This window comes from Gekko japonicus, unplaced genomic scaffold (assembly GCF_001447785.1).
Source record: "Gekko japonicus isolate JY-2015 unplaced genomic scaffold, Gekko_japonicus_V1.1 scaffold56, whole genome shotgun sequence".
NCBI classification, from domain to species: domain Eukaryota; kingdom Metazoa; phylum Chordata; class Lepidosauria; order Squamata; family Gekkonidae; genus Gekko; species Gekko japonicus.
Genome location: NW_015169779.1, coordinates 527,954 through 540,464, shown reverse-complemented (window position 1 = coordinate 540,464; position 12,511 = coordinate 527,954). Strand labels below are relative to the sequence as shown.

The following is a 12,511-nucleotide window of genomic DNA, read 5'->3' as shown; positions in this document are numbered from 1 at the left end:
CAACTGTGCGACTGAGCAGCAACAAAATGGCACCCACAAGCACCACGTTGGAGACCCCTGGGGTACACAGTGGCCATGTTTGATGTTTTATGGCCTTGTTTGGGTTTATACACAGGACTGAGCTCATGGCAGTGATGTGGGCTCTGGCTGGCAGGTGGGGGTCCGTGCGATGTGTAGGCGCCTACAGAGATGATCCACCGTGCTTAGTGTTGCTGTCAGAACAGTGTAGCTTGCAGGAATTTCCCAAAGGAGTGGAGGGTAGTGTGGCAAGAAAGAACTTCTTGATTCTTTCCATGGCCTACAGAATCCTTACAGCTGCTATGCTTTGCTTCTGTTCCATCCAGGGGGGACAGAATATTGTCAAGCTTGGGCCTTGCTTGTCATGGACTCTGTGGCCTCAAGTTAATTGCTTCTCTTTCCTTCTTTCTTTCCTTCCCTAGGCTGTTTATCCTTCTGGCTAAAGGGATGTGTGTGATGGGAGTGTGTGACTGTCGGCTTACGCAGTGCCTGGGAAGCGCATGATCTCAGCTCTCCCTTCGACCTTGGGTGCAGGGAATTTCTAAATAGTGCAACAGCTAGGAGCAGGTGTGGGGGGCAGTGTATTGGGGTAGTTTGGATCTTTTGTGGGCTGAATGTGGATAGTGATTGGGTAGTGCACTTTAGGGGGGATGTCCTGCATAGTGTATAGCAGAGGTGTCGAACTCATTTGTTACGAGGGCCAGATGTGACATAAATGTCACCTTGTTGGGCCAGGCCATGTGTGCTATAAAATGTAATCCTGGGTACCAGAGACATAAACTTTATAAAGGACACAGGCAAACCCAATTAACAATATTATTTTTACTCAAAATACAAACAAAAGCAATTGATTCCTAGCAATGAAAGCAATTGATTTACTGGGGAGCCCACAAAAGCCCCAATAAATATATTTAATGATATTCAAGACTAGATTTTTTCCAAGGAATACCATAAAAGGGGGAGTACCTTACACTTCCATACATACCAGTTGCTTGAGGGTCAGGAAAGAGCCCTGGATAGGCTGGTTTTGGCCCCCAGGCCTTATGTTTGACACCCCTGGTGTATAGGTTCAGTCCTGACACCTGGGTGTCAGTTCTGACACAGAACATGTCTACGCTTGGAAACTGTTTCACTTCTCAATAAACAAATCTTGCTGATACAAGAGTGTGGTGAGAGTGACTGTATCCCAGACCTGACAAATATGCCTTGTTTTGTATATGGACTCAGAATAGAAATGTACAGCTACATGCCTATGCTTATATTGACAGTATATACTCATACCTGAACAGTCTCTATTTACATTTTTCCAAATGTTCACCTGAAGACCGAGGATCTGTATAACGATTCCTTGTTTCTGTGTGTGTGTGTCTCTTTAAAAGTTTGGTTGCATGGCTGTGATAGATAGACTAGAGTGGTTGAGAGAGGCAAGTATGGTATGATTGGTGGTTGACAGAGAGGGGGAGGGCTTTTGGAAGTGAATCTGAATGGATGAGTATGTATGTCAGTCTGTAGTTTCAGTTAGATGTTGACAGTTGATGTTCAGTTAGTAGTTAGACAAGCAGTTCTGTGTTGAAGCAGTTATAAGCTGACAGTTGAGGTAGTACAGTGAGACAGAGAAACAGAAGGAAAGCTGAGTGTATAGGAACAAGTAAATGAAAGTTTAATTGAAGACAAGTTATAGGAAAGGCTGTATGTCCTGATAAACTGGAGAGAAACAGTGAACATATATGACCTTGAGTTAAACAAGTGTTACAAAGTTACCTGAAAGATCCCTGTCAGTGAGGGATAAGATTGTGTGATACCAAAGCGATTGTTCATCATCTGTACATTACTAGTTACATTGTACAACCCTCTTATTTAGTAGTTATTTCAATAAATCCTCTTTCATCCAAGTTTATACCAGCTCTGAATGAAATACTTCCCAGGACCACATAGATCCCTATAAGCCTTGAACTCGGTCTACCAAATTAAAAAGAGCAACAGTAAAAGCATAAAGGTTTGGAAATCCTTAAAATTTCCTGGTGGCAGCCATATATACCCAGTAAAACAAAACAAAGAACACTTTTAAAGTGAAACCAGACCTCCAGAATAAGGAGGTCGTCACAATCTGCTTCAGTATAAGGCAGATTTATGTGTTCATCTGTCTCCAGAGTACAGACATCAGTTTCCCTAGAGAAAATGGATGGTTCAGAGGGTGGACTCCAAGGCATTGTACCCCACTAAGGCCCCTATCCTCCTGAGGCTCCACCCCCAAATCTCCAGGAGTTTCCCAACCTGGATCTGGCAACCCTATCCCCTCATCCCCTGCTGGTGGCAACCCTTTGGGCAGACACAGGTGGCTGCCAGGGAAACAGAGGAAATCTGTGTCTCTGTAGGTGCCTTTTATTGCTGCTACGTAGGATCCATTCCTATGTGATTTGATCTATAAATATTGGACTGTACCCAGCTATGTAAACATTACCTCCATGCATGGATCTCCGGTAGACCTAGCGATAGGTCTGTAGCGTGTGGTGGCCCCACAGTCTTTCTGTCACACCATGGGTAGACTTTAATCCCAGGGCCCTGGCTATCAAACTCTCCGATGAAATGTTGGGCGTAAGGATGCATAACTCTTCTGTCTCTTTTGTTCTTTCTGTCATTCTCCACCTCTCCCGAACTTTCTCCCCTGTTTCGCCTGCAGCTTAAGAAGCTCTTGTTGGCTCCAGCTAACACCCAGCTAAATTACGATGAATGCAGTGGCCTCAGCACACACAATCATGCCAGCACCAATCACAGGATCAGAGCAAGCCCTATGGCCATTAAGGTAGGGCATGAATCTGTGCAATGCATGCGTGTCTCTGTAAAAGTAGTTCCTAAAAGAGTTTTTCATGCCTTCAAATGCAGAGAATGGCCTGCTTCGGATGCTTTTTACAATGTATTTATGGCCACGGGAAGATGCAAATTATCATGTGGCTTTCCCTTTTTTTTTTTGCAAAGAATGTGGTGCGAATTTAACAGATCAAAGGGCATCTGTTTATTTGTTTATGTTACTTACAGTGCTGCTTTCTCCCTGAGACTCAGGAAGGATAACATTTATAGGCTTGGGTGCCTCTCTTCTTATGCGACCTTTTTCTTTGCAGCATACCTCAAGTGATAGGCAGTTATGGTGGCCCCTGAGGACAGGGGCACATCTTGTGCAACTGTCCCACTTCCCTTGTTTTGAGGGAGAAGAATCTCACAGAGTGGAGCATCATGTACACAGGCCTCCACATGATGCATCCATGTTGTTTTATGTGCTTGGAGGTGGGGGGAAATGCACGTCTTTCCCTCCACCCAGATGAATTGGAGGACCAAACCCAGTATGTATCTCCAGTATGTATCTGAACTGCCATGTGTGGACTGAATCCCCCCGATTTGATTCATTCAGAATTTTCATAAAATACACAACAGGAGTTGCTTTGGTTCCTTTTGTGTCCTGATGCCTTTGTCCTCCCCCCCCCCCTTCTCTCATGGCTGAATTAGGCAGCGTTTTTGCTTTTGACCTATGCACCGAGCAATAGATGGTGCCGTTAAAATATTACTGATGTGTTGACGTGCAACTCCAGGCTGGTGCCTCACAAACAGCCTAACCTAGAAAAAGAAGCTCGGCAGAAAGGTCTATATCAACCATTAATTGGCTGGGATACCGACAGCGATGTAATTCTGTTAGCAGGCTGTATTAAACAATGTTTGCCTTGCCATCGACTGTAACTGAAAACAGAGCGTTTAGGGGCACTTAAGAGAGTTGTGAATGCTGGGCTTGAGCAATCAGCAGCAAATTAAAGTTTAAACCAGCTTTCCCTCCCCCCCATTCATAGCAAAGGCGCTGTATGGTCTTGTTGGTTACGTGTTGTCTAGTAGGAACATTGAAACGTAAGATAAATGAAATAAAAAGCCACATCAGTGTCATTTAGGAATTTTAAATGTAATTAATTTTCCGTTCCTTGTTCTGCAAACAGTTACTCACAGCTCATAGATCTAGTACACTTTGACGGTACACTTTGCTGAACATCTCATCTCTTCCGAAAACCTCTATCCATTCTGATAAGGTTCAGTTCACTAATTCCAGCTTTCTTTTTCTTTTCTTTTTTTTCAATTGTTTCTCGTTTCTTAAGACTGAGAATTCATGGAGCAATAAAGCGAAGAGCGTTTGTCAACCGCCAAAGCCACAGAGACGCCCTTGCTCGGAGCTCCTCAAGTATCTGACTACAAACGATGACCCTCCACAGACCAAACCAACAGAGAACAAGAACAGCAACAGAGACAAGTGCACCTCGAAAAAGAAGGCCCTTTTGCAGTCTCAGACACATCACTTGCAAGGTAGGCCTGAGACCCAAAGAAAGGTGTTTCGTGGTTGCTGGGACCAAGGTGGACATGGTGAAGGAAGGAAGGCGTAGAGAGGCATGGGTGGTGTGGAACCAGTAAGAGAATGACTCCTGGTTGCTCAGACCATGATTAATCTGGCCCGGGCAGTCAGGAAGGATAACTTCACCCACTTACAGAATGTGCGATGCTGTCTTATCCTGAGTCGGACAAGTGGTCTATCTAACTCTGTATTGTCCACTTGGGCTGTGGTTCTCCAGGCTCACAGTCCTGGCCAATGTTCCCTCTAAGCTGTAGAGTCCTGTGAGCAAAAACTCTACCTTGTGAGCTACCGGCATTAAAGTTGTGAGCAGGTGATTTGGCTACTGCATAAATTAGTGTGTTCTGGAGCCATCCTTCCTGAGCAGAGACAAAAATGTGTGAGCCAGAGGCTAAAAAACTGTGAGCTAGCTCACACTAACTCAGCTTAGAGGGAACACTGGCTGGCTCTTTCCTGGCTCTGCTGCTGGAATTTGTTTCTAGCCAGGGATTGAACCTGGGACCTGCTGCAAGAAAAGTATGGGTCTTTCCATTTGGCTTCGGACCTTCCTCTTTGGAGGATCCCTTCATGGTGTGGCCGATCTCTCTGTGGGGTCCTCCTCTAGCCAGACCTGAGTGGTAGTACAAGGGCTGAATCCCCCTCCCTCCGTCACTGTGAGTCCAGGCCCAGAAACTGGGAGGATACTAGAATACCAAGCCTATTTTCTTCCATTCACTTAGGGTTAAGACGTTATGATGAGAAGAGGCTGCCCAAATAGCAGGAGGTCCTGTGCAGCCCCTCTTACTGTGCTCTGCCATAATATTTGAGGAGTTACAAAGAGAGAAAGAATGTACAAGCTCCGTTCATGGAAATGGCTGGCGTGTTCCATCTTTGCCACTTCCCCTTCAAATGTTACAGCAGAGGCAATGCTATGGGGCATCAGAAGATCTTCTAAGGCTGCGGTCACACTGGAGGCTTGCTGCAGTCTGGGTGCACCTCTAATTGCACCAGTTTGAAGTGCTGTGGGGCAGCACACTTGTCTGGTGGTCAGGCATTCATATTGCCGCAGCGCCTCAACCATGGAGAGCGCTGCCTGGTCATTTCTGTTTTAATGCAGGTGCATCTAGGCAGCAACTAAAAAACAACAACAGTGGCAGAAATGGGTCTGCCGGTTCAGACTTCCCTTCCAAGTTCCTTTCGTGACTGGAGAGTTCAGACGTCCGGGAAAGCGGAGTGGAAGCACTGGCATCCGTAAACACCAGACTTTCCCTGGTGCCTGATTACTCCACCGGCAAAGCGGGGTGACACAGGGTGCTGGCGACTGGGGCACGGAAGGCGGGTGTTGCTGTCTGATCATGCTCTTTAAACCCACAAAGGTATCATCATGCCTCTGTCTCGGCAAACTGCTCGTGTGACCTCAGCCTAAGACAAGCTTTCCAAAGCCGAGTTTCTGTCAGAGATGCAGTGTAGTGTGGTAACTTTTCCCCAAACATAAAGAACAATGGAGGGGATAGGGGCAACCTGTTTGAGGGCCCGTAGAATTGGACCCCCTGGTCCAATGCTCTTGAAACTTTGTTGGTATCTTGGGGAGAGGCTCCGGCAGCTACCCTGCGAGTTTGGAGTCTCTCCCTCAAGCCCCCTTCCCCTCCAGCCCCCAGAATATACCCTATGTTTTCGCCATTGAGGATATAATGGGGCTGAAATTGACATTCGGGTGGCCGAAAGACTCCTGAATTGACTGGTACTGACGAAACTGACATGCGGGGGTCTTACTGCCAGCCGAAATTGATTCTGCCCGATTCGGCCGAATCCGAATGGGCCGAGTTTACTTATTTTTTGCACACCCCTAGTCCCTTTGTCAGAGCGCCACTCATTGGCTAATAATGGTTTCCAGACCAAGACCTTAGGATCTCTACGTAAAAAGCCTGTTTATGGGTTACAGTTTATGGATTGCACTTTTGGGTGTGTCCCCCCCCCCCGATATGTTAAACTTAGGATAACTATGACAGGCATACGTTTGCAAAGACGTGTGTCTTGAGGAGGACTTTGCAGGGCTAGCCTGGTCTTGTCAGACCTCAGAAGCTAAGCAGGGTCAGCCTTGGTTAGTAATTGGATGGGAGACCACCATCTAAGCTTTGAAGTCTTGTGAGCAAAAAATCTACTTTGTGAGCTACTGGCGTTAAAGCTGTGACTGAGCGATTTGGCTACTGTGGAAGGATGGAAGGAGCCATCCTTCCTGAGCTTAGACAAAGATGTGTGAGCCGGAGGCTAAAAAACTGTGAGCTAGCTCACACTAACTCAGTTTAGAGGGAACACTGGAGACCACCAAGGAATGCTAGGGCCACCATGCAGGGGAAGGCAATGGCAAACCACCTCTGTTAGTCTCCTGCCGCAAAGGTCCTATGGGGTCCCCATAAGTCGGTTGTGACTTGGTGACACTTCACACATACACAGATCAGCTACCAAATATACCATTTGCGGCAAAACTCCGCCACCTTATAATGTATGAAATGGTCCTCCAAGATGAAGGGAAGAGACTGACTTGCGATGGTTATCCTGGGGGCTTACATACTGTCTCGCAGGATTTTACCACCCCACAGTTTCCCTCCTTCCCCTCTGCACCGGTAGGATAACCAGTGGGAAATGAAAACAGTTTGAAGGGGCAGACTCTGGGCCCGGCTGTAAACCCGCCCAAGCCTTGATCATTCACTGAAGGTGACAGGGGTAACTGTCTGGCACAAGGTGGTTGGGTTTTTAAAAGTGAACAACAGCGGAGTTTGTTCAGAAGGAAACCACTGAGATCAATGGTAATGCTTGAGCAAGAACTGTGGGTGTTAGGTTTTGGATAGCGCATTCCGTGGGAAACCCATCTGTCATCAGGACATAAGAACATAAGAGATGCCAATGTTGGATCAGGCCAAAGGCCCATCCAGTCCAACACTCTGTATCACATAGTGGCCAGAAATACCAGTGCCAATAGGAGGTCCAGCAGTGGGGCCAGGACATTAGAAGCCCTCCCACTGTTGACCCCCGCCAAGCACTAAGAATACAGCGCATCACTTGCCCCAGAGTCCCTATCTATACCTTGTGGCTAATAGCCACTGATGGACCTCTGCTCCATATGCTTATCTAATTCCCTTTTGAAGCCGTCCATGCTTGTAGCCGCCACCACTTCCTGTGGCAGTGAATTCCATGTGTGAATCACTCTTTGGGTGAAGAAGGACTTCCTTTTATCTGTTCTAACCCGACCGCTCAGCAATTTCATGGAGTGCCCACGAGTTCTTGTATTGTGAGAAAGGGAGAAAAGTACCTCTTTCTCTACCTGCTCTTTCCCATGCATAATCTTATAAACCTCAATCACGTCACCCCTCAGTCGTCGTTTCTCCAAGCTAAAGAGCCCTAAGCGCCTTAACCTTTCCTCATAGGCATCCTGTTTCCTCATAGGCATCCTGTTGCCAGTGACATACTAGAACTAGCAAACCCAGTTGGCATGTGCTAAAACACCTCGGTTCCCCAGAGAGGGAAACTGAACCGATAACTCTGATGTCTCCCCAGATCTTGAGTCACGCTCCCCTTAAACTAACCTTTGTCTCTCTCACTCTCAACATCCAGCCCTGCTGGATCAGACCAGTGGTCCATCTAGTCCAGCATCCTGTCTCACACAGTGGCCAACCATTTCCTTTGGACAGCCAGTGACAGGGCATAGTGGCCGAGGCCTTTGTAAGAGCATCAGAAGAGCCCTGCTAGGTCAGACCAGAGGTTCATCTAGTCCAGCATCGTGCCTCACACAGTGGCCAACCAGTTCTTCTGGAGGGCCAACAACAGGGCATGGAGAGGCCGAGGTCTTCCCCTGATGTTGCCTCCTGGCTGGGGGATTCAGAGGCTTAGATTTAGTGCCTCTGAATGTGGAGGTTCCCCTCAGTCACCATGGCCAGCAGCCATTGATAGACTAATAGTAGCCATTGATCACCTTATCCTCCATGAATCTATCTCTGGCAGACCCGTTTAAGGGTGGCGTTCTAAACATCGACCTGTCGAATCTGGACTCCTTCCCAGTAGCCAGTGCTTATGGGCTGGCTGTTATATCGTGGTTCATTTTTGTGCTCTATCCATCACCCTGACCTGACCTGGATCGCCCAGGCTTGCCTGATCTCGTCAGATCTCACAAGCTAAGCAGGATCAGCCCAGTTTATTGTTTGAATGGGAGACCACCAAGGAATAGCGAGACTGATAAGCAGAGGCAGGCAATGGCAGACCACCTCTGAGTGTCTCTTGACTTGAAAAGCCTACTGGGTTGTCATAAGTCGGTTGTGACTTGACGGCACTTTTCCACCACCGTCCATCACACTGAGCATAAGCCAGGAGTAGCAGCTTTTTTTTGGGGGGGGGAATACAAGGTTAACTGGATTCCAGCTGCGCAGAACAGGTGATTTACCACTAGGACATAATTACCGCTCTGGACAAACTGGGCAAGACAGTTCATTAGAGAGCCTCTTTGCTTTTTTTGACCAGGATAGAAACGAAGACATTGTTACCTTGCCACGTATTCCTTCAGAGACAATAAAAACAGCTCTCTTGCCGCTCCCGAATAGGCGATAAGTGTGTCAGCCCTATTACACCTTTAAGGAAAAGAAAGAAAAAGAACCCCCTCCTAGCATTTTATAGCTTTATTTTCTAAACTGTGTCAGGTGTAGGAACCGTTCTGACCCCCTTTTGCTCACGTTGAGGAAAAGAAAGAAAGAATTCTTCATGGCCAGCTAAACATCTCTAGTGACATTTAGTATCGGCTGCTGGATAAAGAGGCATTTGGTGCGCTCCACACTGCTATGGAAGGGGTGTAAGAGGGTATAGCCCCCCCCCCCCCCGGCCTGGACAGCCGAGAATATACTTTATTTTCTCCGTTCTGTCTGCTGCCCCATCTAAAAGCTTACAGGCCCAACTAGAGCTTATTTAAAGATACTGCTTTTAAAAAAAAATTCCCTCAACCAGTGTTTCCTCTAAGCTGAGTTAGTGTGAGCTAGCTCACAGTTTTTTTAACCTCTGGCTCACACATTTTTGTCTTAGCTCAGGAAGGATGGCTCCAGAGCAAACTAATTAATGCAGTAGCTGAATTACTCACTCACAACTTTAATGCCAGTAGCTCACAAAGTAGAAATTTTGCTCACAAGACTCCACAGCTTAGAGGGAACATTGCCCTCAACTACCTCTGTTTTGAACATATGAAGCTGTTTTATCTTGAGTCCAAGCCAGGGGTCTCTCAGGGTCAGTACCGTCTCCTCTGACTAGCAGTGGCTCTAGCCCTGCCAGCCTCCAGGTAGTAAGTATGTAAAAAACAACTGTGGTATTACTATGCAAACTATTCAGTAATCACCAAGCGTTCATATCATGGTACAAATTACAAAACACATTCCAGTACAAAATATGCAACTATTTAAAGTGTCCTTGTGAACCAAACTGTCCATGTTCAACATTTCTCTGAATAATGCTGCTTAAAGTAGCTTAACACAGTCCTTCTTTGATGCAGGGGGAAATTATTCCAAATATCTGATCAACTGTCATTCACAAGGACACTTCAAATATTTGCATCTTTTGTACTGGAATGTGTTTTGTCATTTGTACTGTCATAAAGATGCTTGATAATCATTATTGACTAGATTGCATAGTAATATCACAGTTGTTTTCAATTGACTTACAGCCTAACCTGTGACTGCATGTTTGTATAGCCTCCAGGCAGTGTTCCCTCTAAGCTGAGTTAATGTGGGCTAGCTCACAGTTTCTTAGCCTCTGGCTCACACATTTTTGTCTTAGCTCAGGAAGGACGGCTCCAGATCCCACTAATTTATGCAGCAGCCAAATCGCTCGCTCACAGCTTTAATGTCAGTAGCTCACAAAGTAGAATTTTTGCTCACAGGACTCCACAGCTTAGAGGGAGCATTGCCCACAGATAGTGGCTGGAGAGTTCCTAGGAAGGATCGCAGCTGATGTCCGGCTGACCGAGATCAGTTCCCCTGGAGAAAATGGCTGCCTTGGAAGGTGGGCCCTATGGCATTATACCCCGCTGAAGTCCCCCCTCCCCAAAACCTGCCGTCCCCAGACTCCACCCCCCAAATCCCTAAGAATTGCCCAACCCAGAGTTGGTAACCCTAAGTGGCTGTCAGGTAAAGAAAGGTCTTCCACTTCACTTGCTACCCGGCCCTTTTAACTGGGCAGACCAGAGATTTAAACCCGAGGCCTTCTGCGTGTAAGCGGATGCTCTGACACTGAGCCACAGCCCTTCCCGTTTCTCTGAAAGGAAAGGAACCTGGTCTGAACTCTGTTAAACAAATACCTGGGGCCACAGTGCCACTTGTTAGCTTTTCTGAGCAGAGGAGAAACAAATGCTACAACCAGGGGTCATTTCCTGCAGGAGCGCACAGGAGCGGAGCTCCGGCAGTAAAGAGCTCAGGGGGTGGGCACATGCAACAAGCCCCACCCCCTGCTCCCAGCAGCCCTCAGTCAGAGCAAGAAGCAGCCAGGAAAGTTGCAGAGCCCAGCCCCCCAGTCCAAAACAGTCCAGTGGCACCTTTAAGACCAAGTTTTATTCAGGCACAAGCTCTCCCTTCCTCTGCGAGGACAGATCTGCACGTTCCCCCCCACACACAAATAGCTATAGCTTGCAATCCAAAACAGTCCAGTGGAGCCTGAGCGGTGGGTGTTGCCTTCTGACGCACTTCCAGTGATGTCAGGGGGTGTGGCATATGCAAATAAGTTATGCTAATGAGCTATGCTAATGAGCTCCTGCACCTCTTTTTCTACGAAATGACCCCTGGCTACAACTGCTCCTCCCCTGCACCCCCACCCCAAATTTTGATGCCAGTGGAGCAGCCCTGAGGCATTGCTGGCTTTCCCCGTTGTTGGATCCGCGAGAGGGTGCCGAAAAGTGGAAGTCTTTTTTGGCGAAGACGATTCGGACAGACTCAGAAGGGCAGGTGTTTGCATAATGCAGAACGAACTTGCAAGATGGCGGCTAATTTATAATAATCAAGTGCCGTCAAGTCGCAGCTGACTGACAGTGGCCCCCCTCATGGGGTTTTCAAGGCAGGAGATGAACAGAGGTGGTGTGCCATTGCCGTCTTCTGCACAGAAACCCTCGTCTTCCTTGGTGGACTCCCATCCGAATACTAACCGTGGCCAACCTTGCTTAGCTTCCAAACTCGGAGAGTCTAATCTGGATTATTCAGGTGGCTGCTGCTAATCTAGATAGGTTAAAGTAGGGTTTGACTGATGTCTCTCTCTTTTTGAATTTGTTAGCATCCAGGGTAGCTAAATAGACTCTGTGTTCATATGGTGCGGCTCAGGGTGCCAGGCAGTGGGATCCAGATAATGGAGAAGGGCTGCTGACTTGAATGGCTTCCTAGTGACCTCTGGTTGGTTACTGTCGGAAATAGGGTGCTAAACCAGATGGACCTTTGGTCCAGTCTAGAAAGACTGCTCTTAAACTGCCTGGTGGGGTGCAGAACTGCAGCCGCCCCCCCCCCCCCCCGGGTAAGTGAAGGCTTTGATAAAATCCATGGAAAATTAGTGATTTTCTCCCAACCAAGAGACACTTCCATATTCCTGTTGGCAGGCCCAAGGTTTGCATATATGAGTATCTACGAACGGTTAGCATCAGAAACAGATATTTTGGAGTTACCTGTAATGAATTTAAAGAGTATCTTCCTTAAATACTACCTGCTCTTGTACTTTGCCAAGTTAACAGCCGTAGTACCTAAAGCAGGAGTCCCCAGCAGGATGCTAGTGGGCACCCTGGTACCTGCCGGCATCTTTCCTGGCCCCCACCAAGTACTTTTAGAAAGTGGGTGGGGCTTTTGCCCAGGAGGGCTTCTGAATGGCTGTGGAGATGAAAAGGCATCCTGTTAAACAGAGCTTCCACCTGAAATGTTGGAAGAGGTGTTATTAGAGTTATATATGACCTGGCTCCCTGACATTTTGTGGTTGGCTCCACCTCCTGCAGTAGCCATGTTGTGACTGGCTCCACCTCCCGTTGCTGCCATTTTGTGATTGTGCCCACTGTCCTGTGTCAGAATTCCAAAAGTGCCCACAGGCTCAATAAGATCTGGGACCCCTGACCGAAAATATACTTTGGTTCAGGAT

General features: G+C 47.4%; 1 protein-coding gene across 1 annotated transcript in view; it reads left to right on the top strand.

Moving 5' to 3' along the window:
* Nucleotides 1-12,511, top strand: part of PPARGC1A (peroxisome proliferator-activated receptor gamma, coactivator 1 alpha) — a 173,255-nt gene that overhangs the window by 107,608 nt on the left and 53,136 nt on the right. The window contains exons 4-5 of the mRNA XM_015416760.1: nucleotides 2,699-2,821; nucleotides 4,152-4,356. Of these exons, the coding sequence (XP_015272246.1) occupies nucleotides 2,699-2,821; nucleotides 4,152-4,356 (328 nt within the window). The remainder of the gene's footprint in view (nucleotides 1-2,698; nucleotides 2,822-4,151; nucleotides 4,357-12,511) is intronic.